Source organism: Macaca thibetana, chromosome 14 (genome assembly GCF_024542745.1).
Source record: "Macaca thibetana thibetana isolate TM-01 chromosome 14, ASM2454274v1, whole genome shotgun sequence".
In the NCBI taxonomy this organism is placed as follows: Eukaryota; Metazoa; Chordata; class Mammalia; order Primates; family Cercopithecidae; genus Macaca; species Macaca thibetana.
The window spans coordinates 78,116,109-78,140,819 of NC_065591.1; the positions used below are offsets into that span (position 1 = coordinate 78,116,109).

Consider the following 24,711-nt stretch of genomic DNA (forward strand, 5'->3'; position numbering starts at 1 on the left):
CCCTTCCAAACAGGAGAGAGGGGCAAGAATAAGGGTAACTGGTCCCAAGTAAGTCCAAAACCCAACAGAACAAACAAGATTAAATCCAGGGCACCAGAATAATCTTCCTTGACTCCATGTTTTGCCTTCTGGGCATGCTGGATGTGGGGTTTGGGCCCCAGAGGCCTTGGGCAGCCCCATCCTTATGGGTTTGCCACGTGCAGCCCACATAGCATCTTATGAGTTGGAGTCGGGTGCCTGCAGCACACCAGGGTGATGGTGTGCCCTGGTAGTTGAGCAGTTCTGGGATTTGGGGGATGGCTTTTTCCCCCATGGCTCCACCAGGTATTGCTGTAGTGGGAACTGCTTTGTGGCTCTGCCCTTCTGAAAAGTTTCTGCCTGGAGCCCCAGACTCTTTGTGATGTCTTTTGAAATCTAGAGAGGAAGCCATTCCTCCACAGTTCCTGCATTCTCTGCATCTGCACACTTAACACCACATGGACACTACCAAGATTTGCTGCTTATACCTTCAGAAGCTATGGCCTGAGCTATACCGGAGCCCCCTCAAGCTGTGGGGTGACCAAAGAGCACTGCCTTGGAATAGGGGGAGCAAAGTGCTGAAGTGGCCCTGGACAGTGAATGTAGAGGTCCCACGGGTACTACTCTGGAAACCTTGTCCTCAAGGTCCTAGCTATGTCTTGAAGATCTCTGAAATGCCTTTGGGGTCATTATCCCATTTCTTGGTGAATAGAACCTGCCTTCTATTCCCTATTAATCTCCTTAGCAATTAGTCACTTAGCCACATCCTTAATATTCCCTCTTAAACATGCTTTTTTATTTTATATTTTTTTTGAAGAGGCAAGGACTATGTTGCCCAGGCTAGTCTTGAACTCCTGGGTTCAAATGATCCTCCCACCTCAGCCTTCGAAAGCGTTGGGATTACAGGTGTGAGACACCACACCCAGCCTGCTTTTTTATTCTTTATGTGGCCAGGCTGAGAGTTTACAAATTTTTCTGTTTTGCTTTCCTTTTTAATTACAAAGTTTACCTTTAGATCATTTCTCATTTTATGATAAGCAGCCAGAAGAAGCCATGCATCACTGTGAATGCTTTGATGCTTAGATTTTTCTTCTGCCAGGTGTCGAATTCATTGCTCTTAACTTCTGCCTTCCACAAAGTCCTAGGGCATGGACACAATCCTGCCAAGTTCTTCACAACTGTATGGCAAGGATGGCATTTATTTATTTATTTATTTAATTTTTTTGAGGCAAGGTCTCATTCTTGTCACCCAGGCTGGAATGCAGTGGCACAACCTCTGCTCCCTCACCCCCTCTCCTGCCCTTTTTCTATGAGACAGTTCAGCATGAAGGCCCTCATCAGATGCCAGCACCATGCCAGCGATCCTTCCATCTCAGCCTCCCAAGTAGCCAGGACTACAGACACGTGCCACCACACCCAGCTAATTTTTGTATTTTTTGTAGAGATGGGGTTTCACCATGTTGCCCAGGCTAGTCTCGAATTCCTGAGCTCAACTGTCCACCCGCCTCAGCCTCCCATGCTGCTGGAATTACAGGCATGAGCTACTGCACCTGGCCTGGCTTTTTATTTTTATTTTTTTTAAGACAGGGTTGGTCTCTCACCCAGGCTGGAGTGCAGTGGCGTGATAATAGCTCACTGCAGCCCCAAACTCCTAGGCTCAAGTGATCCTCTTGCCTCAGCCCCCCAAGGAGCTAGGACTACAGGTACACACCACCACACCTGGTTAATTTATTTTTTGTAGGGATGGGGTCTCACTATGTTACCCAGGCTGGTCTTGAATTCCTGGCCTCAAGTGATCCTCCTGCCTCAGTCTCAAAGTGCTGGGATTACAGGCATGAACCATCACACCCTGCCAACAGGGATACTTTTTACTCCATTTTCCAATACCTTCTCATTTCTGTCTGTGACCTCGTTGAATGGTCTCAGACAGATCATTCAATGTTCTACCATTGTTCTACCAACATTGTTCGACCAACATTCTGATCACAACCACTTAAGTAATCGCTAAGAAGATAAAGGCTCTCCCTGCAGCTTTTGTCTTCTTTTCAGTCCTCACTGGAATTACCCTCAATGCTCCACTCACATCAATACAGGCTTTTTCTAGCCTGCTTCTCCAGATTCTTCCAGCCTCTCCTTATTACCCAGTTCCAAAGTCATTTCCACATTTTTAGGTATTTATAGCAATAGTCCCATTTTTGAGTACCAACATTCTGTCTGAGTCCATTTTATGCTGCTATAACAGAATACCACACACTAGGTGACTGACTGATGGATTCATTCATTCATTTCTTTCAATTCCTATTCCTAGTGAAGCTCAGGCTTCACTAATTTTAAAATTTTTTGTTGAGACAGGGTCTTCCTATATTGCTAGGGCTAGTCTCAAACTCCTGGACTCAAGCAGTTCTCCCATCTTGGCCTTCTGAAGTGCTGGGGTTACAAGCATGAGCCACCGTGCCTGGCTGACTGGGTAATTTATAATGAACACAATTTATTTGGCTCATGGTTCTGGAGACTGCCGGTATCTGGTCAGGGCATTCATGCTGAATCGTCTCAGCAAAAGGGCAGGAGAGAGTGTGAGGGAGCAAGAGATTGAATTTATAGCCTCAGGCCCTTTTATAATCAGTATTAATCCATTTGTGAGGATGGAGTCCCCATGACCTAAATACCTCCCATTAGGCCCCAGCTCACACCACTATTGCATTGGGTATTGAGTTTCTAGCACATGCTTTTGGGGGGACCTATTCAAACTGTAGCACTTACCTAGCTAATTCTACATCTGATGTAAATATTTTAAGTTGCTATGTAATATGGATTCCATTTTTAGGCTTTACTGTGCATAACTTTCATCTAGACTTTAGTAGTTTTTCACAAGATATTGAAAGTTCACAGTAAATAAAAAATATTCACCTAATTTTTGTATGTTTATATTAGATCATGCTTTACGATTATGGAATATCCAAACGGACACTCTGGTGGCAATATTTGGAGGCGTAGAAGGGCACAGAGATGAAGTTCTAAGTGCTGTAAGTTGAAAACTGCAGGGCAATGACTTTCAGGTTTACATAGCTGTGAACAGTCTCCATGAAACTCTTTCCTTGTAAGAAAGCGTGTTTGTTTCATGTAGCCTGTCAGGCAGACATTCACTTACGTTTGACATAGAAGATTTAATCTCCAGATGAAGGAATAAAACAAGTAAAGACTATATTTATTTATTTTTTAAATTACTTGCACTTTATCTATACCAATCCCTGGATTCTCATAAGAGCACTATGATCTTGCTCCTTTCCTTTTAATCTAAAATCACTAAGTTAATGTTTGTTTTGCTGTTTTGCAGTTATTAAAGAAAAAAAATTAAACTATGTAGCCATTAAAGTACTTTTCCATCTTTTCTTTGAAGTTGAAACATAAGATTTTTGCTTTTTGGAAGTGTTTTATTGTGCTCACACTGTTTTAGGTAACTTATTTCTAACCATTCTTTTTGGTTGGCGTGGTATAATACAAGACCAATAGTTAATTTTGTTTAAAGATAAATACCACCTTTATATTGATGTATTATAATCCATTGGTCTATTATACAAGTGTTTTTAGTCAGGTTTCAGATTTTAACATTATTTTAGCTTATGTTCCATATTTAACTCATTTAATTCCTGAAATTTCACACCTCTTAGGTTGTTTTCCATTAAACTGTGTAAAGGGGCACCATATTTTACAGCATGTAACATGTTAGTTGAAGGTACTAAAATATTCCTATGTTGACATTTGGATTCCTTTGTGAGAATCATACCTTCCTTGGAATACCTTGTCAACCTGGATTTCCTAAAAGTTGCAGTAGCATTCTACATCTGGCTTTATGTGTGTAAAAGCCAAGTGAACTGTTCTTTATTAATAACTCCAAATTAGTGGTATTGTCTCTAAGGATGTCTTGTTGCTGTTGACAGTGAGGTAATTAGAAGTAGCACATCTGTGGATTCAGTAAACATCAAGCCTAAAGTTCTTAGGCTTGTATAAAATGGTACTCATAATTAATTCAAAGGCTGGATTAACATACAATATCTAGGTTAGTAAGGAAAATATACTCCTTCAATAGAACTCTCTACTGTTTTTTCTTAGAATGAGAGCAGGAGACAGTATATAGCTCTTCTGTTAATACAGGAGTTCACTGATAGGTGGATAGGTGTGTGAGATTTTCATTACTCATTTTTGTGCCTTTCGCTAAATTAAATAGCATCTCTGAGCCTTAGTGTCTGCCTATGAACTGAGGTTATTACAATAGATGATCTGTTGCATGCCTGTTAAAAATTAGTAAACAGCAAATGAAAAAAGTTAAAATCTGTTTTTTATCAGACTTTTAAAAATTCACTTAAAAGTGAACTCTAAGACTAACTTAGAAGTATAAAGTAAAATGTCAGCTCTTTAAGGATTCATGTATTTGCATATGCACGTGTCAGTTTCATTGGTCGGTTGAGTTTGGATGGGAAAAGTAATACACTCTTCAGCTCTTCGTGTCAGAATAGTTATTTTACTTTAATAATCAATTTACCTTCAGAAGAAGCAAAATGAATATTTTAGTGTCATTGAATAGATAAAACTAAGATTAAGTAATTTTTTCTTAATTTATACATTGTAAATGCTTATATATTCTGATGGTGACAAACTAATTAAAACTGTAAATCTTGAAAGTAGTAAACTCTGATTTATGGCCTGTTTAGATGAAACCCAAAATGTAGTTTGTATTGTGATGTGAAATACAGTTTTCACCATGTTGCATATTAGGTGAAAATTGGATAAATATAATTTGGAACTGTAATTTATATAAAACTTTTTGGTTTTACATACAGGATTATGATCTTTTGGGTGAAAAAATAATGTCCTGTGGTATGGATCACTCTCTTAAACTTTGGAGGATCAATTCAAAGAGAATGATGAATGCAATTAAGGAATCTTATGATTATAATCCAAATAAAACTAACAGGTAACAGTTGTGGTATTTAAAACAATTTTGTTTTGTGCTGTTGAATATATGTTTTATTTTTTCTCAAAAGTGCTATATAAGCCCCAACATTGAGTTCAGAAGATCGTCTTTTAACTTTAAGGCATAATTTACATGCCATAAAATTCACCCCTTTAAGAAGTCCTTTATTTGCAGGGTTTGTGACTTACTTTTCAAAATCCCCTTTAAATTGTGTTGTCATCTTAACTTAGTAGCACATTTTACTTATTTCTATTTTGGTATGCATATGCTTGGCCTTTTAAGTTAGAAATGTGAAAGTTTTAAGTCACTTAAGCTTATTATGGACTAGGGAGAGTAAAGGACACTTTAGAATAATGTTAACATTTTTTAAATGATACTAATTCTAATTCAGGATGGTAAACCACAGTTTTAAACAATGGAGTTCTTAGCTCTAATTCATGATAATGCTTTTCTCTAAATGATGCTCACTTCATTAAATGGAGAGAATTCAAATGCAGGAGCCTCGCTTCATGGTAGTATAGGTTGGGGAATTTTGCAGTTTTCTTAGTATGTTTTTGAAATGTCTCAATTCTTATTAGAATCTTACCAGGCTGTCATTAACACTTTCACTGTAAACGTTGTATGTCTGCATGTTAACTTTGTTGGTACTTTTGTTTTAGCAAAGATCTAGAGTTCATTTTCTGGTTATCAAGCCAGATTGTTAATCGATTATTAAATTTGTAAGCATCAGTAAATATTTCAATGCACTAACATTCATCAGACATAAGTGCCCTCTAAGAATTATTAAAAGTTTTACCTTTCCCCTTTAAAACACCAGGAACTAGTAGTACAATGTTAAATTTATATTTTTAGATTATTTTCTAGGTATCTGGAATAAATACAAACTATATTTCACAGTTTCCAAAAAATAACAGTTGTACTTTTTTTTTTTTGAGAGAGAGAGGCCATACAATTATAATCTGTACTTGGCAGAAAACCAATTAATATAATTATAGCAGAATTAAGAATTTATATAAGATCACGAATAACATTTTAATGTTTTAACAAAATATCCCAGAATTTGCATTGGAAAGATTGTTTTGAGTTGATGGAATCCAAAGTGATTTTTTACATATCTGAGGGAAAAGGTAAAGAGAGGACATATGAATTGCCTAAGACAACTAATTCAGGGCATATTATACTTATACAGCTATTTCTGATTTAAAACTGAGTATATTAGGAATGTTAACTATACTGTTAATTAAATAACTCCAGAATTAGTAGCAGCTTGTTTTGCTTTTTTCTCACAGATATCTCTAATGAAAACAATGGTGCCATTTAGTTTCCTAAATACAGAAATTATTTGGAAAAGTCCTAGGAAATTTTATTTTGTTTTTTTTTTTTATTTTTTTGAGACGGAGTTTCGCTCTTGTTGCCCAGGCTGGAGTGCAGTGGCACAATCTTGGCTTACTGCAACCTCTGCCTCCCAGTTTCAAGAGATTCTCCTGCCTCGGCCTCCCAAGTAGCTGGATTACAGGCACCTGCCACCACGCCTGTCTAATAATTTTTTTTTTGTATTTTTAGTAGAAATGGGGTTTCACCATATTGGGTAGGGTGGTCTTGAACTCCTGACCTCAGATGATCCACCTGCCTCGGCCTCCCAAAGTGCTGGGATTACAGGCGTAAGCCACCACACTCGGCCCCACTTAAGAAATTTTAAATTAGTAAGGTATCATTTTCAGAAATTATTGCTCAAGGCAGGACTCTAGAATTATCTTTAGCAGACTTTGGAATGATGTTTAGTTGTTCCTGGAAAGATGGCTATCTTTTGAAATAGTGTAGGTATGTTGACTTTCATAGACTATTAATGCTTAATTTTAAGGACTGAGTAGGTAGCTTAGCATATTTTCTGTGAGAAACTGATCAGGCCTTTATTGGTTAGGGTACCCAGAATTGAAGTGATTAATTTTGGATTATATATAGTAAAAGGCAGGAAACTACAATGTTTATAAACGAAGTATCTATCATAAGACAAAAATAAAATTTGTTAATAATGGGGAAAAATAAACAAAAGTGGAATGAGACTTTAGCTTTCAATAAATAGATAAGGTGGTTGGTTATGTAGGAACACAGAGGAATTAATAGTCTTACATTTTGTTTTTCCAAGTTTTATAAATCCAAAAATGAAAAAGAATATGATTCTACTATAATTTTTTCTTTTAACTTTTTACATTTCCATTCTTCCTTCAGGCCATTTATTTCTCAGAAAATCCATTTTCCTGATTTTTCTACCAGAGACATACATAGGAATTATGTTGATTGTGTGCGATGGTTAGGCGATTTGATACTTTCTAAGGTATGGTAACTGCAGTTAAGCTGTACTTCCATCGTGTGTGTGTGTGCGTGTATGTGTGTGTGTTGGAACTTGGCAGGGAGCAGTTTATGTAGTTTATTAAATTGAATGGCAGATGGGAAATTGCCTTTTTTAAAGTCTCATATTTTGATATATTTAGAAACTTGTTTTAAGAATAAAACATGCCATTGAAATACAATTCTTTGTGCTCCAGTAAGATGAGTATAGTTTTATAAGGTGATAGTGTTCTGTGATACTCAGTATTATTACAAGATAACCGGTAACTAAAGCCAACAGAATTGGCTTTTGTTTTTATTTTTTTGTATCTCTGTGACTATTTTAGTAAAATTTTATTTACAAAAACAGGTGCCTGGAGTTGGCTTATGGGCTGTAGTTTGCCAATCCCTGCTCCTGTTGATGGATTTATACAGATGCTCCTCGATTTATGATGGGATTACATCGTGATAAACCCATCATAAGTGGAAAATGCATTTAATACACATAACCTACTGATTATCAGCTTAGCCCAGCCTACCTTAAATGTGCTCAGAATTAGCCTACAGATTGGGCAAAATTATCTAACACAAAGCCTGTTTTATAATAAAGCATTGAACATCTCACATACTGCATACTGCTAGCCCAGGAAAAGATCAAAATTCCAAATTCCAAATACTTCAAAATTGCAGCTGTTTTGTACCATTTTGGTAAAGTTGAAAAATTGTAAATCAGACCATTGTAAGTCAGGGACCATCTAGGTGTGTGTCTGGGTGTGTGTGTGTGTGTTTGTGTGTGTGTCTGTATTTTTTTGTAGCTGATAATTTAGAGAAGCTGTTGGTGATATTACATGAGCATTTAGGATTATCACATTTGGTGAAATTGCTGTCCAGCTTCTTTTCTTGATGTGAATTTCAGGCCACTTCACATTTTCTTGGGCAGAGCCTGATTTACTTTTTTCTTGGCTTTATGTGTAAACTGTTTTTTTTTCTTTTTTCTTTAAACTTTTGACCTTCAAATAACTTGATTCATAGGATGTTTCAAAGATTGTTCAGAGAGGTCCCATATGATCTTTATCCAGAATCCAAAGTTTATATCTTATATAACTGTAATACAGTATCAAATCCAGAAAATTGACACTGGTACAATGTGTGTGTATAGTTTTATGTCATTTTATCACGTGAATTTTGTCATTTCAAGAATGGTACAGTTTGGGACCTTTTAAGATTGTTTTTTTCCACTCAGACCCTTGAGATCCATCCAAGTTGTTGCCTGTATCAGTAGTTTGCCATTTTTATTGCTGAGTAGTATCCCATGGTATGGATTATCATAGTTTATTTAACTATCTATGGTAGGAGGTTTTGGTCGTTTCCAGTTTTGGGCTATTGCAAATAAAGCTGCTAATCAACAGTTGTGTCCAGGTTTTTGTGTGGACTTAAGTTTTCATTTCTCTGGGTAAATGCCTAGGAGGGCAATTGCTGGGTCATGGTTAAGTTTGTTTAGTTTTTTAAGAAACTGCCAAACTATTTTCCAGAGTGGCCGTGCCATTTTACATTCCCACCAGCAATGTATGAGAGATCCAGTGTCTCCGAATCTTCGCCAGCATTTGGTATTGTCATTATTTTTTATTTTAGCTGTTCTGATAGGTGTGTAGTGATATCTCATCGTGGTCTTAATTTGCTTTTCCCTGATGGCTAGTGATGTTGAACATCTTTTTCATGTGCTTATTTACCATTTGTATATCCTTTTTGGTGATGTCTCTTCATATCTTTTGCTCATTTTCTAATTGGATTGGTTTTTTGTTGTGTTGTTTTTTGTTTTTTTTTTTTACTGTTGAGTTTTGAGAATTTGAATATATTCTAATATGAATCCTGTATCAGATACATAGTTTGCAAATATTTTCTTTCAGTCTGTGGCTTGTCTTTTCATCCTCTTTAATAGGGTCTTTCACAGAGCAAATGTTTTTAATTTTTATTAAATCCAGTATATTGATTTTTAAAAATTATTTTATGGATTATGCTTTTGATGTTGTGCGTAAGAACTCCTTACCAAGCCATAGACCTTAAAGATTTTCTCCCGTGTTCTCTTGTAAAAGTTTTATACTGCTAGTTTTACATTGAATATGTAATCCATTTTGAGTTGATTTCCTTATGAAGGTGTGAGGTTTAGGTTGAAGTTCCTTTTTCCCCTATAGATACTCAATTGTTTAATCAGCATTTGTTGAAAGACTGTTCTTCCGCCATTGAATTGCTTTTGCACCTCTATCAGAAATTGTTTGGCTATACTCGCGTGGGGCTGTTTCTGATTTTCTTGTTCTGTTTCATTGATCTGTATATTTGCCCCTCCACCAGTACTACATACACAGTCCTCATTATTGTAGCTCTATAATTTTTCTTGGAATCTAATAGATTTCTCCCATCTTTATTTTTTTCATAATTGTTTTGAGCTATCCTAATTCCTTTGCCTTTCTGTGTGTACATTTTAGAAAAATGTTTTCTACATTTATAAAAATCTTGCAGGCAGTTTTTTTGAGAAGTTTTTGAGTGGAATTGTATTAAACCTGTATATATAATTTTGAGGAGAACTAATACTGTGCTGAGTCTTCTAATCCACGACTGTGGTATGTCTCTTCATTTATTTACATCTTCTTTGACTTTTATCATCAGCATTTTATAGTTTTTAGCATATGAGTCCTGTTTTTGCTCTATTAGATTTATACCTAAGTATTTAAGCAATTTATAAATCGTATATTATTTTCAATTTTTATGTGTTCATAACTAATATATAGAAATATAATTGATTTTTGCATATTGATCTTGAATCTTGTGCCCTAGCTAGACTACGTATTCAAGGTGTGTTTTGTGATTTTTCTCTGTAGACTATCATGTGATCTGCAAATAAGGACAGTTTTATTTCTTCCTTTGTGATCTATATGCCTTTTCTTTTTTTGCCTTATTGCACTGGTAAACTTTCAGTCCTGTGTTGAATAGCATTGTTAGGAACAGATATTCTTGACTTGTCATTCAGTCTTTCACAATTAAGCATATTAGGGTTTTTTGTTGTTGTTTTGTTTTGTAGGTATTCTCTATCAAGTTGGAAAGTTGAGAACTGTTTCCTGTTCCTAAATTTTTGAGCGCTTTTTCATGACTGGTGTTTTGTCAGATGCATTTTCTTCATCAGTTTATATGATCGTGTGGTTTATCTGCTGTTGCCTGTTAATATAGTGGATTATATTGATTGGTTTTTTGAATATTGACCCAGCCTTGGAACCCTGGAATACATTCCTACTTGATCATCCTGTGTAATTTTTTGTATTGCTGAGTTCTGTTTGCTAATATTTTGTTAAGGACTTTTGTGTCTGTATTCATGAGGTGTGATACTGGTCTGAACTTTTTTTTTGGTACTGTTTTTTTTCCGGTTTTGGTATTAGTAATACTGACTTTATAAAACAGATTGGCAAATGACCTGTTTCCCATTTTCCAGAAGAGATTGTGCAAAATTAGTGTGACTTTGTTTTTTTTGAAACAGAGTCTTGCTCTGTTGTGCATCCTAGAGTGCAGTGGTGCAGTCTCAGCTCACTGCAACCCCCCACCTCCTGGGTTCAAGTGATTCTCGTGCCTCAGCCTCCTGAGTAGCTTGGATTACAGGCGTGAGTCACTCACCTGCTAGTGTTACTTTTTAATGAAGTCCATTAACTTAATGATTATAGGGCTGTTCAAATTAACTACTTCATTTCGGGTCATACTGGGTGAGCTATAGTAGTTTGTGCTGTTTGAGGAATCGGTACATTCCATCTAAGGTAAAATCTATGTATACAGAGTTGTTTGTAATATTCCCTTATTATCCTTTCAACATCTGCTAGGTCTGTAGTGATAGCCCGTTTCTTTCTCTTTTTTTGAGACAGGGTCTTACTGTGGCTGTGGTGCAACTGGCTGTGGTGCTCACTGCAGCCTCGACCTCCCAAGCAATCCGCTCACCTCTGCCTCCTGAGTAGCTGGGACTATAGGCGTGGGCCACCATGCCTGGCTAATTAAAAAAAAAAAATTTTGTAGAGATGAAGTCTTGCTGTGTTGCCAGGGCTGGTCTCATTTTTGAAATTGCCAGTTTCATTTTTGAAATTGGCAGTGTAGGTCTTTTTTTGGGTCAGTCTTGCTAGAAGTTGGTGAATTTTATTGATCTTTTCAAAGAACTAGCTTTTTACTGTTTGTTTTCTGTTGTAAATGTTATTTATATCTTCCCTTTTGTTTGCTATTGGTTTATGTTGCTCAACTTTTATCAGTTTCTTAAGATGGTAGCTTAGGTTGTTGAGTTTTTGAGAATTTGTTTTATGGCTCTATTTTAGATATGTTTGATGGGAACTTGAAAAGAGTATGTGTTCTGTTGGGTGGAATATTGTATAAGTGTTTATTAGATACTATTGATTGATGATGTTGTTGAATTCTTCTATATCCTTGTTTGTTCTCTGTCTACTGTTTTATCAACCATTGAGAGACAGGTGTTGAAATCTTCAGTTACAATGTGGATTTTTCTCTTTCTCCTTTCAGTACTGTCATGTTTTGCAGTTCTGTTGTTGGTGCATTCTACATTTAGTATTGCTATGTCTTTGGAATTGACTCTTTTTTCATTACATCATCTTTTTTCAAACTTTTACTTTTAATCTATGTATATTATCATTGAGTAAGTTTCTTGTAGATGATATAGTTGGGTCATATATTTTTAAAATATATTCTGCCTATGTCTTTTAACTGGTGTATTTAGACCATTTATATTTAAGCCTTAATATCAGTTATTATTTTAAGTCTGCCATTTTTCTTTTTGTCTTTTTCATTTCTCTCTGAGTTTTTTCCCCTCTAACTTTCTGGGTTATGTGAATGGTTTTTAGAATTCCATTTTTATTTATCTATATTAACTCATTTGTCTACTGTATTATCAGCATTTTACAATATTTTTTTTTTCTTCAGAAATAAGATCTTGCTCAGTCACCCAGGCTGGAGTGCAGTGGCACAGTCTTAGCTCTCTGAAGCCTGAAACTCCTGGCCTCAAGCAATCCTCCTGCTTCAGCCTCCCGAGTAGCTAGGACTATGGGCATGCACCACCACACTTAGCTAATTTCTTTAATTTTTGTAGAGGTGGGGATCTTGCTATGTCCCTCAGGCTGGTCTTAAACTCCTGGCCTGAAGTGATTCCCCTGCGTTGGCCTCCCAAAGCCCTGGGATTACAGACACAAGCCATTTAAGTGAAATTTAGAATGCTTCCTTCCCTTTACATCACTTCATTCTTCTCCATTTATAATTGTCTTAAATATTTATTTATATTTGAGAACCATATCAGTTTTTTTGTTCTTCAACCGTCAAACACAATTTAGAAAACCCAAAAGGAAAAGGAGAGTATTGTATTGACTCACTTTGCATTTTCTGTTGTTCTTCCTTACTGATAAATTCAAATCTTCTTAATTTTTTGTTTCGAAAACTTTCTTTAACCATTCTTTTAGAGCAGGTCTGCTGTTAACAGATTCTCCTATTTTTTCTTTATCTGAGCATGGCCTCATTTCTTCTTTATTTCTGAGGGATATATTCACTGAATATAGGATTCTGGCTTCACAGTTACTTTCTTTCAACACTTGACAAATGTTTTTGCTCCCTCTTTGGCCTCCATAGTTTCTGATGAGAAATCTGCTGTCGCTGGAATTGTTTGTCCTTTTTAGGTAAGATGTTCTTTCTGTCTTAATGCTTTCAGGATTGTTTTCTTTGCCTTTAGTTTTCAGATTGAGCAGGAGTGTATTTAGTTTGAGGTTTGAGTGTGATATGACTTGATGTGGATTTCTCTGGGTTTGTCTTGTTTGGGGTTCACTGACATTCTTGAATCTGTAGTAGATTGATGTTTTGTCCCAGGTTTGGAAAGTTTTCAGCCATTACTCAAATTGTTTTTCAGCCCTGCTCTCTTCCCTCATTTTGGGACTCTGATTATATGAATGTTAGATCGTTTGTTTGGTCCCCAGGACTGTCTTTTTTCTTTTTTCTTTTTGTTTAGATTGGGTAATTTCTATTGTACTGTCTTTAAATTTACTGACTCTTGACCCTCTCCTCTTTTGGTATTGAACCCATCAATTGAGTTTTTTATTTGGGTTATAATAGTATATTTTAGTTATAAAACTTCCAGTTCATTCTAAGTATGTTTGTGTTCATTGAAGCATTTTTATATTCCTGCCTGAAATCTATGTCAGATCTGACATCCGTGTTATCTCAGTGTTGATATCTGTTGATTATCTTTTTAAAGCTGATTTTTGTCTTTCTAAAGTTGATTTTTATGATTCTTGGTATGAAGAGTGATTTTTGATTGAAACCTGGGTATTTTGGGTATTACGAGACTCTGGACCTTATTTAGATCTTCTCTTACAGCAGGCTTTCTCTGATACCTTTTCATCTGGGGAAGGGAGGCGCATTGTGTTGTGACAGGTTGGGGTGGAAGTCCAGGTTCCCCACTCGGTTGACTTGGTGTTGGTGCTTCATTACTGCTCAGTGGGGGTGGGAGTTAAGGCTCTCTGTAGGCCTCAGCTGATACCACTCTAGCTGGGAAGGGCCAGGATGCCTAATTACTGCCCCCCTAGTGGTCTCCATTGACACTGTGGGTAGTTGGTGGCTTTACCAGTGAGTGGCTATGAATGTCCTAACTCGATTAGGCCTCCTCTGATACCACCCTAGCCCGAGAGGAGGAGGGTCACCCCATTGCTATAAGAGGTATGGGGAGAGTCATGGGATAGGCACTTGGGGTGCTTAGTTACAACCTGAGCATGGGTTTTTCACTGGGCTTTTGCTGGTTCAAGTGGAGATGGGTCCACAGATTTTTCTAGGGTGTTTGGCTGGAGTAGAGCATTGTCATCTGAAAATTTTGTCTTGTTAGGCTGCTACATTTTTTGGTTCCTTGGCTAGAAAGGGTAGGCTTTTGTTGTTGTTTTTGTTGTCTTCACTCATTAGCATTTCTGAGTTGCTGCCTTCTCTCGCATCCAGTCTGGTATACATAAGGCAAAAGAAAACCCAGGAAACTCAACAGTTATCGTTATGTTCCAAGGTTTCTAACTTGCTTGCCTTTTCTCTACCTTTCCAAGTCTTATGTTTGCTTTGTGTATGATACTCAGACTTTTAAGCAGACGGATAGGAAAAAATACATCTGCTCTATTGTTCCAGCAGCAGAAGTAAAAAGCCATTAGGTTTTTTAAATTTCTGCTCTTAGAACTTAGATCTCTGGAAAGGATTTCTGAATTTTAGGTGGTAGGCTGAACTGGAATATATTGGTGGTCTCAAATCTGACTCTGCATTGGAATCACTAGGAGAATGTTAGAAAAATAGATTTCCTAGACCTCACCTTAAGAAATTCTAAATCTGGCACAAGGCCCTGGGAATTGGTAGTTCTAAAAAGCTCTTAGTACATGATTTTGAAGTGCAGCCATCCATTAGCTCTGGCAACATCTTTTTACCTCCCTTTGCTTTAGTTGTTCCATCTAGGGACTCCAGTACTTAAAAATTCTTTACCGGTGCAGTTAGTAAGAAGCACTTGAAGAGCTTTTTTATAGTTCTTCTGCTTTGGCCTTTCTCTTAGAGACTGAATCAGTAGGGGCTGAGATGAGTCTTTCGAGAAAACTCCATAGACTATTGATCAAATTTTGCATTTAGCCAAGAGTCATCACACTAGGTGGTTTCTAAGGTCCTTTACAGTTAAAAACTTGTAAAAAAGGTAGAGAAGAAAAAAGAATGTGTTGTCTCCTCCCTAATCTTCAAGTGGCCATACTATTAAATTATTTAAATGCCTGTGAACCCCACAGGGCTGCCACCTGTGACTATATTATGTAGGCTGTCCAGTAAAATTCTAGGGGCACTGTTCACTTACACGAGGATTTCTGAATCCTGGTGCTATTTAGTTTAGGCCAGATAATTCCTTTTTTGAAGGGGGTTTCCTGTGCATTATAAGATGTTTAGTAGCATCTCTGGCCTCTACTCATTAGAGCACAGACACATTGCCAAATGTCCCTTAGTGGGCAAGCTACTGACCTAGATAGTAATATGAATAGTGCCCACAGTTTTGCAATTTTTTCTCATTGTATTCTTTACTACTTACTGCTTAGGTGTGTGCATACAAATTTGATTTTATAGGATAGGAAAAGTGTAAGTTTGAAGCCTATTTCAATCCTGTCCCCATATCAGTGTCTTGATGTTAAACAACTGCTTTACTTGCCTTCAATTGCCCTATTTATAACCTGAGTTCTAAGGCCATTTATGTGAGTTCATCAAATTTCCTAAGATACCTGTTGAGTATCTACTGTGTGGCACAGATACTGGATGAAGGAATAATAGTTAATAAGGTAAAGGAAACCACCTGTGATTAGAATTGAAATGGGTAAAGGAAACCACCTGTGATTAGAATTGAAATGGGAAACTGCAAACTAGTGAAGTAAGCAAGAGCCAGATTAATGCCGGATTATGAAAAGCCATGTATTCTAATTCTGTATGTTTGTAATTATACCTTTGCTATAAAACACTTCAAGTCTCTGGGTGTCAGAGTATCTAGAGCTGAACTTGGTTTAACTTGGAAGAGAAATGTTGACTTCCAAAATGAATATTTCAGAAAATGTGATTCTTTTGTATTATCGAATTCTGTTGATAATCATATTTCTTGTCCTTAAGTATGGGCATTGAGTGTAAATATAAATGAATGTACATCACTGTACTTGATAGAAGGATTAACCAGGTTCTAAGAGCTGTGAATTCCAAAACAATAGAAAAGCCTTGTTTTTACTTTGTAAGATTCAGTTCCACATTAACATTTCTTTTTCTCATTTCTCTCTCTGTTTTAGTCTTGTGAAAATGCCATTGTGTGCTGGAAACCTGGCAAGATGGAAGATGATATAGATAAAATTAAACCCAGTGAGTCTAATGTGACTATTCTTGGGCGATTTGATTACAGCCAGTGTGACATTTGGTACATGAGGTTTTCTATGGATTTCTGGCAAAAGGTATCAACGTACTTTTACATTTTGAAATGATCTGACTTATGAAAGACCATTGTAATTCTAGCTTTTTCTGTTGTGTCCATGTTCTTTTTCCTTCACAAATCTACCCTGATGTTTTGTATTGATTACTTTGCCCTTTGATGTTATTCATCAAATACTTTGGTGTTACTCATTCTGCTTTTGTGGCTCTGCATATGATCTGCAGTGCTTACTTTGAATTAAATTGGCAGTTAGGTATCAATGGTGGAAATTAGGTATTTATGTTCCATAACATAAACATTACCATAACATTACTAAGACTTAATGTTTTAGTAATTAGATTGTCAATCTACGTATATAACTGTTCCCTAGAGAAAAATCAGGATAGAAGACAGACAAAATATTAGTTACCTAAAAATTTAAAGAAATATATTGTTAGGATTTTGTGGTAACAAATTACTTGGGTATTTATTTCCGTAAGAAAACTTTGGAAGAGCTTTCCACAGCTTTTGCTGTATTTCTTGAAGGCAGAAGAAAAAGTAAGTACCATGCTAACAACGTAAATTTGTAAGGCCCTTCATAAATTTGCAAAATGCCTTCTTACTTGCTCAAGACACTTGTGATGTATTAATTGGTCTTATTCATATTTACAAATCAGAAGTATAAGACCCAAAGAAATAGTCAAGAGCACAGAGGCTGGAACTGAGCTTTTTCTGAAACAAGAAAGCTGTCTGAGGATTCCTCCAGTGCTTTAGAACCTGGTAATTTTATTAATTTGATGTTTTTAAAAATATGTTTATACAGATGCTTGCATTGGGCAATCAAGTTGGCAAACTTTATGTTTGGGATTTAGAAGTAGAAGATCCTCATAAAGCCAAGTAAGTGTTTAGAAATTTCTGTTCAAAATTTCAGGCTTTTTCTCCACAATTGTATGCCTATGTAGAAAAGATCATTTATATTTGCAGTGCCATCCTTAAGTCATTTTTAACATTTACGGTTTTCAGAGTTGAAGTTATTTTTTATTCCAATAATTTTTTTCCTAAGTACCTTGGTGACAAGTTATTTCTCGTTTTTATACAAATTATATAGTGCTTGTTGAACTTAAAATATATCCAAATTTTATAAAATTTGAGACTGACTCTTAGTGAAGTAAATTCTGGTTTAAAATGCTTTTCATATGAGTTGGAACATCTGCTTATTTTCTAATCCACTGTTTTAGGGTAGACACTGACAACGTTATGTGTGGTCTTTAACCTGTTGTCATGTTTTTTTCCCTAGATGTACAACACTGACTCATCATAAATGTGGTGCTGCTATTCGACAAACCAGTTTTAGCAGGGATAGCAGCATTCTTATAGCTGTTTGTGATGATGCCAGTATTTGGCGCTGGGATCGACTTCGATAAAATACTTTTGCCTAATCAAAATTAGAGTGTGTTTGTTGTCTGTGTAAAATAGAATTAATGTATCTTGCTAGTAAGGGCACGTAGAGCATTTAGAGTTGTCTTTCAGCATTCAATCAGGCTGAGCTGAATGTAGTGATGTTTACATTGTTTACATTCTTTGTACTGTCTTCCTGCTCAGACTCTACTGCTTTTAATAAAAATTTATTTTTGTAAAGCTCTGTGTTTAGTTATTTTCATTGTGGTGAAAAAAAATTAAAAGTAATAAAATCATGCCTTATCTTTTTATAATGCTTGTTTTTTGTAGTTCTCTTAACCAGAGAAAGTTTTATAATACAGAGATTAAGTATAGGCTCTAGAACTAAACTGAATTCAAATCTTGGCTCTGCTACTACATGACCTTGGATAAACAACTTCTCAATGCTTGGTTCCTTGTGTATAAAACAGAGAGAATACTACTTGCCTCAGGGTTATTGTGAGGATCAAATGATTCGTTATGTGTGAGACAGTTAGAACAGTATTGACATATAATAAGCCCTAAATATATTTTAAGTGTTTATAATTATTGGAGATTATATTTCCTATGGTTTTATATTTTTTAATGTTTTCTTATGTAATGGTTTCATAAGTAATACTTAAAATTCTACAGAGTTAGAACCTATGATAATGTTTAACTGTAACCTTTCTTTATAGTTTAAAAAAATATTATTGCCGTTAGATTTGCAACTAGGCCATTGGTAACCTTACAGGAGATGTCATTAGAGCAAAGGAGGAGAGGATATAGAAGCTTAAATTCAGTGGGTTGGATCATGAAAGAGATGGCAAGTATGTTCATGTAGTGAGTTGTTGCCCCTTTTCTAGAAAGTTGTTACTGGCTAAGAGAGATTAAGTAGATTGAGATCATAAGGTTGGGAATAGTTGGTTATTTTGTCTCCAACATAAGGCACATTGCATTTATTTGTGGGCAAAAATTCCCTAAAGAGTGAAGACCAAGATCACATGTGGAGGGTTTAACTTGAAGCAGAGGAGTGAAGAAAGCCTGAATGATCATAAAGCTAAGGTTGGAGGTGAAATGAGGCGAGCCAGAGAAAAATACAAAATACTGAGTTTTGTCAGGTTTTTAAGAAGATTCCTGAACCTTGTTTCTATAAATATGTGTATTTTTAAAGTTTGGTTTTGATATCTTGTACAGTATTTGAAACACTGCCCCTTCTTGAGCTATCTCTGAAGATTTTTACTTCCCTGGTAATAGTATAATGCTTAAGTCTGAGTAAACAGGAAAACTAACTGCCTTTTACTGTCTGCGTCCAATGGACCCTTCAATTGTTTTTTAGAAATTTAAATAGGAACTTTAAGAAGTAAACCTTTATAGCAAGTAAATTCTTATGTACAAACATCAAAAGACGAGGAATACTGGCATAGCCTTTTAGCAAAATGAGATTTCCTAGGTTCTTCTTGCAAAATACTGCATGATGAAATCCTTCCTGTTGCATGATTAACTAGGTGAGAATGTCATCTTTCCTTTTTGTTCTTAGAAATGTATTATTCACTACTCCATTCTTGAGGTTAGTTTTAATTTTTTTGGAGACAGTCTCACTCTTTTGCCCAGTCTGGAGTGTAGTGGTGCCATCTCAGGTCTCGCTGCAACCTCTGCCTCCCAGGCTCAAGTGATTCTCGTGCCTCAGCCTCCCAAGTAGCTTGGATTACGGGTGTGTGCCACCATGCCCAGCTAATTTTTGTATTTTTAGTAGAGACGGAGTTTCACCATGTTGGCTAGGCTAGAATATCGAGTGTTATAAAGTTAGTGCAGATGGGCTGGGTGCGGTGGCTCAACGCCTGTAATCCCAGCACTTTGGGAGGCGTGGGTGGGTGGATCACGAGGTCAGGAAATCGAGACCATCCTGGCTAACACAGTGAAACCCAGTCTCTACTAAAAATACAAAAAAAAAAAAAAAAAAAAATTAGGCGTGGTGGCGGGCGCCTGTAGTCCCAGCTGCTTGGGAGGCTGAAGCAGGAGAATGACGTGAACCCAGGAGGTGGAGCTTGCAGTGAGCCGAGATCGTGCCACTACATTCCAGCCTGGGCAACAGAGCCAGACTCTGTCTAAAAAAAAAAAAAAAAAAAAAAAGTGCAGATAATGAAAGGTCTAGGAGTGAACTCACAGGCCAGTTATCAGCCACATTCTTTATACTCTTATTTTTGCCCCCTCCCCTTTCCCTGAAATACTGAGGAAGTAACATCTCTTTTCCTAATGGATGCTATCCAGAGGGCCCCAGTCACCAGTTATCTCATTAGCCTACAAAAACATTCTTTTCACTCAAGTGATCTCAAGGTTCTTAGAAGTTGTATCAGGAAATGTAAATCAAGAAGAAATTATATTCTCAAGGTTCTTAGAAGTTGTATCAGGAAATGTAAATCAAGAAGAAATTGTTTTTAATTGACAATTGTATATATTTATAGGGTACAATGTGATGCTTTATACATGTATACAATGTAGAATGAGCAAATTGGGTTAATATAGCCTCCAACTTTTCACTATTGAGTATGATGTTAGTTATTGGCTTGTCACACATGGCCTTTATTGGGTTGAGGAACATTCATTCCTTCTATACCTATTTTGTTGGGGGTTATCATGAAAGGGTGTTGAATTTTGTCAAATGCTTTTTCTGCATCTATTGAGATAATGTACAGTTTTTGTCCTTCATTCTGTTCATATGGTGAATCACATTAATGTGCATATGTTCAAACATCCTTGCTTCCCAGGGATAAATCTCACGTGGTCATGGCAGATGATTCTTTTAATGTATTGCTGAAGATGATGGTTTGCTAGTATTTTGTTGAGTATTTTTGTATTTATGTTCATCAGGGATATTGTTTCTGCTAGTGTCCTTGGTCTGGCTTTGGTATCAGGCTAATACTGGCCTTGTAAGATGAGTTTGGAAGTATTCCGTGCTCTTCATTTTTGGGAAGAATGTGAGCATTGGCATTAATTCTTTAAATGTTTAGTAGAAACAGAAAAGCCCAGTCTTGGGCTTTTGGGAGACTTTATTTGTTAACAGTTGTAATATTTCCTCTTCCATTTCTGATTTGAGTCCTTTTTTTCTTATTAAGTGTTATAAGGGTTTGTCAATTTTGTTTAGCTTTTTTTCTTTCATTTTTTTTGTTTTCTATTTCATTTATTTCTGCTCTGATCTTTGTTTTTTCCTTCCACTAACTTGAGGTTTAGTTTGTTCTTTTTCTAGTTCCTTGAGGTGTTTGAGGTTTGGGTTGTTGGTTTGCAATCTTTTTTAATGCTATAAACTTCTCTCTTAAAAGTACTTTTACTGCATCTCATAAGTTTTGACATGTGTTTCCATTTTCCTTTGTCTCAAGGTATCTTTATTTATGTTTTTAGAGTTGGGGTCTTGCTATATGTTGTTCAGGCTTAGAGTTCAGTGACTTCGCAGATGCAGTTATAGCTCTCACGGCAGCCTCGAACTCCTGGGCCCAAGTGATCCATTCCTGCCTCAGCTTCCCAAGTAGCTACGACTCTAGGCATGCATCACTTTGCCAGGCTTTCAAGAGATCTTTCAATTTCTCTTTTAGTTTCTTCTTTGACCCAATAATTGTCCAGTGTATTTCTTACACAATGTCTTAGGAAGGATAAAACCAGCTTTGATATGTTGGCTATTATGTTTCTGAAAAGACAAGACAGGGTTGTTTTTCTTAACTCTATACTTGAAAGTTTCAAACATATAAAAGAGTGAAGAAAGTAGTGAATACGATGTACCAAGTCAAGCTTCAACAATTATCAGTATATAGCCAATACTGATTTATTTATACATCCACGCCAGATTGTTTTGAAGCACATCCCGGACTTCATTTTATCTGTAAAAATTTACTCTGTATTTCCAAGAAAGACTTTAAACAAAATATCAATACCATGCTCACACTTTAAAAAGTAATTTCTAAATTATATATGCAGTTTATTTAGAAGTATAAAGAAAAAAGTAAAAACTACCGTTTACTACCCAGAAATAATTGCTTTTTGTGATGGGATATACTTTGTGTGTGTAAGTTTAAAGAATTGTGATTGTCTGAATATATTGTTTATATGCTGCATTTTCAGATTCCCAGTAATTCTTAACAGATTATTCTGTTTGCATATCTTTTAATACATTTCCATGAATGTACCATTATCTATTTAATGCCTTTGTTGGACATGTTCATTGCTTCCAGAGTTTTGCTATTATAGATAATATTTTGATTAACAGGCCAGTACACAAGTCTTTGTGTAACTCTCAGGCTCATTTTATAATTAGATAGGATATTTCTTTCTTATTAAGTTTGTACCAAATTACACTTGGGCCAACAGCATATGGTAGGCCCATTTCAGTTTTGTTACTTGTTTCCTGTGTATTATCTCTGTAGATCAGGGTGCTTTTTCTGTAAAGAGCTAGATAGTACTATTTTAGGCTTTGCTATACAGTCTCATTGTAACTATTCAACTCTGCTGCTGTAGGGTGAAAGCAGCCATAGACAACTGAGTATGGCTGTGTACCAATAAACTTTACTAACCAAAACAGGCAGTGGCGGGGCATGGTGGCTCATGCTTGTAATCCCAGCACTCTGAGAGGCTAAGGTGGACAGATTGCTTGAGCCCAGGAGTTCAAGACCAGCCAGGCAACGTGGTGAAACCCCGCCTCTACTGCAAATACAAAAAAAAATTAGCCAGGCATGGTGGTGCATGCCTATATTCCCAGCTACTTGGGAGGCGAGGCAGAAGTTAAAAAAAGAACAACAAACAACAGGCAGTTGGCTAGATTCTGTCCACAAGCCATAGTTTGATAACTCCTTCAGTGGATACTAGTTACTAAACAAAGCAAAACAAAGTAAGACTGAAGGAGGCCCCTAAAGTTATTGAAGATTTAAGTCAACCGAATAGTTTACAATCAAAGATCACCAGATAGACAATGAAGCAAGTTCTATGGCTGAGAGTTGAAACAACAATAATAATAATAATAATAATAACTTAGACCACCAAAGACTTTAGATATTGCAATTTTCAGATAATGTAAAACAGCCACCTTATTTTAAAATTGCAACTCTCCCTCTCTGTACTTTCTCCTTGTTATTCTCCATTTTAATTACCACCTACTATACTGCATAATTTGCTTATTTGGTTTATTGTATTTCTTCTGCTACTGTGATGTAGTCTATATAACAGCAGGGTTTTTATTTCACTGGTATAACCCCAGCACCTAGAGCAGTGTCTTTCATGTAACAGGGGTCCAATAACTATTGGTTGAATAAATGAAACAGAATTAGACAGTCATAAAAATAAGCAAACAGTAAGAGGCTATGATGACTGACAAGGTGAATATGAGAGGGAAACAAATAGAACTTTTTGAAATGAAAAATACATTTGTTGAAGTAAAAAATTCAACTGACAGGTTAGACAGGTTAGTCACAGCTGAATAGAGATTAGTGAATTGGAGGCGATCTTTAGAAATTACCTAGAATGTGGCACAGAGAATCAAGAAAATGTAGAATATGAGAGGTTAAGAAATAAAGAGGATAAACTGAAAAGATCTAACATTTAATTGGAGATTAATATTTAATTGGAGATCCAGAAAAACAAAAAAAGAATGAAGTGATGGCAATATTTGAAGAGGTAATCATCTTACTCGCTACCAGGATACTTGAGTGCCATGTGGGCATGTATGATAGAGCTAGGAGAAATGGCAGGTGGTTCTGGCATCTTCCTTACCATCATGTCTCCCACTTTGACTGCAGTCTTGGCTGCTGATGTGCCAGTCTGCTTCAGTCTCTACCAAGCCCAAAACTTCACCCTCTATCAGGTCTTGAGGAAAAGCAGCTTCCACAGTTTATTTCAAGCTGGATGAGGATCCAATTGATGCCATATCCCTGTTGTAGCCTTTTGTGGTGAGACAAGGCTCTCATCAGGACAGCAGGTTTTTCAAAGCCTTCTACACTGATGTGAAGGACAGTACGATGTGGAAGTTCCTGGGTTTTGCTTTTGGACAATGGGAACCAAGGGTGGCATCCCCACACTCCATAGTGTAGGGCCTGACACGATCTAAACTCCCTCCTCCCGTAATCATTCATCAAGAGTTTCAGTGTTGTGATAACCCATGAGTTCTCCACATAGTGGCACATCATGGAGCTCATTTCCTTCCTGGATTACAACTGTACCTTAGACAGTGAGGGCTCTTTTGGAAGTGCACACCTAGCTGACCTGCCCTCCAACTCAAAAGTGTACAAGACCTGTTCAGCAGAGGTGTTAAGCACCCCCACACTCAATGTCCATTCAGGCCAAAAGTATGCTCTTTGACCCAAGGGAACCAAAGTCATGATGACTATGCCAGAGCTTGGGTAAAGGATACAGTGAGGATTCTTGGATTTCAGAACAAAGTCTTCCTGGAGCCCCCTGTACTTCATGAAGCCTGTCTCCGGCTGGTTGTCAAAGAAACGTAGATTAATTCAAGAGGAACACAGGATGCTATTGGTCCTGTTTCTAGTCCTGAAGACAAGGTCAGCTATGTAATTTCCAGGGCCCAGTGCAAAATGAAAAGGCAAACTCCTTGGGCCAGGTGTGGTGGTTCATGCCTGTAATCCCAGCACTTTGGGAGGCCGAGGTGGGTGGATCATCTGAGGTCAGGAGTTTGAGACCAGCCTGGCCAACATGGTGAAACCTCGTCTCCACCAAAAATACAAAACTTAGCTAGGCATGATGGCATGTACCTATAATCACAGCTACTCAGGAGGCTGAAACATGAGAATCACTTGAGCCCGTGAGGCAGAGGTTGTGGTGAGCTGAGATTGCGCCACTGTACTCCAGCCTGGGCAACAGAATGAGACTCCGTCTCAAAAACAAAAACAGAAAAGGCTGGGAGAGGTGGTTCATGCCTGTAATCACAGCACTTTGGGAGGCCAAGGCAGGAGGACTGCTTGAGCTCAGGAGTTTGCGACCAGCCTACGCAACATAGCAAGACCCTGTCTCTACAAAA

The 24,711-nt window shown here is 36.9% G+C and overlaps 1 protein-coding gene across 2 annotated transcripts in view; it reads left to right on the forward strand.

Moving 5' to 3' along the window:
- Window positions 1-17,918, forward strand: part of EED (embryonic ectoderm development) — a 34,686-nt gene extending 16,768 nt beyond the window's left edge. Inside the window, exons 7-13 of one of the 2 annotated variants that reach the window (XM_050755853.1) lie at window positions 2,950-3,041; window positions 4,857-4,990; window positions 7,220-7,325; window positions 8,851-8,925; window positions 16,165-16,323; window positions 17,104-17,177; window positions 17,578-17,918. In XM_050755853.1, coding sequence (XP_050611810.1) covers window positions 2,950-3,041; window positions 4,857-4,990; window positions 7,220-7,325; window positions 8,851-8,925; window positions 16,165-16,323; window positions 17,104-17,177; window positions 17,578-17,704 — 767 coding nt within the window. In that variant the 3' untranslated portion in view covers window positions 17,705-17,918. The remainder of the gene's footprint in view (window positions 1-2,949; window positions 3,042-4,856; window positions 4,991-7,219; window positions 7,326-8,850; window positions 8,926-16,164; window positions 16,324-17,103; window positions 17,178-17,577) is intronic. The other variant, XM_050755854.1, reaches the window with a different exon arrangement.
- The last annotated feature ends 6,793 nt before the right edge of the window (window positions 17,919-24,711 follow it).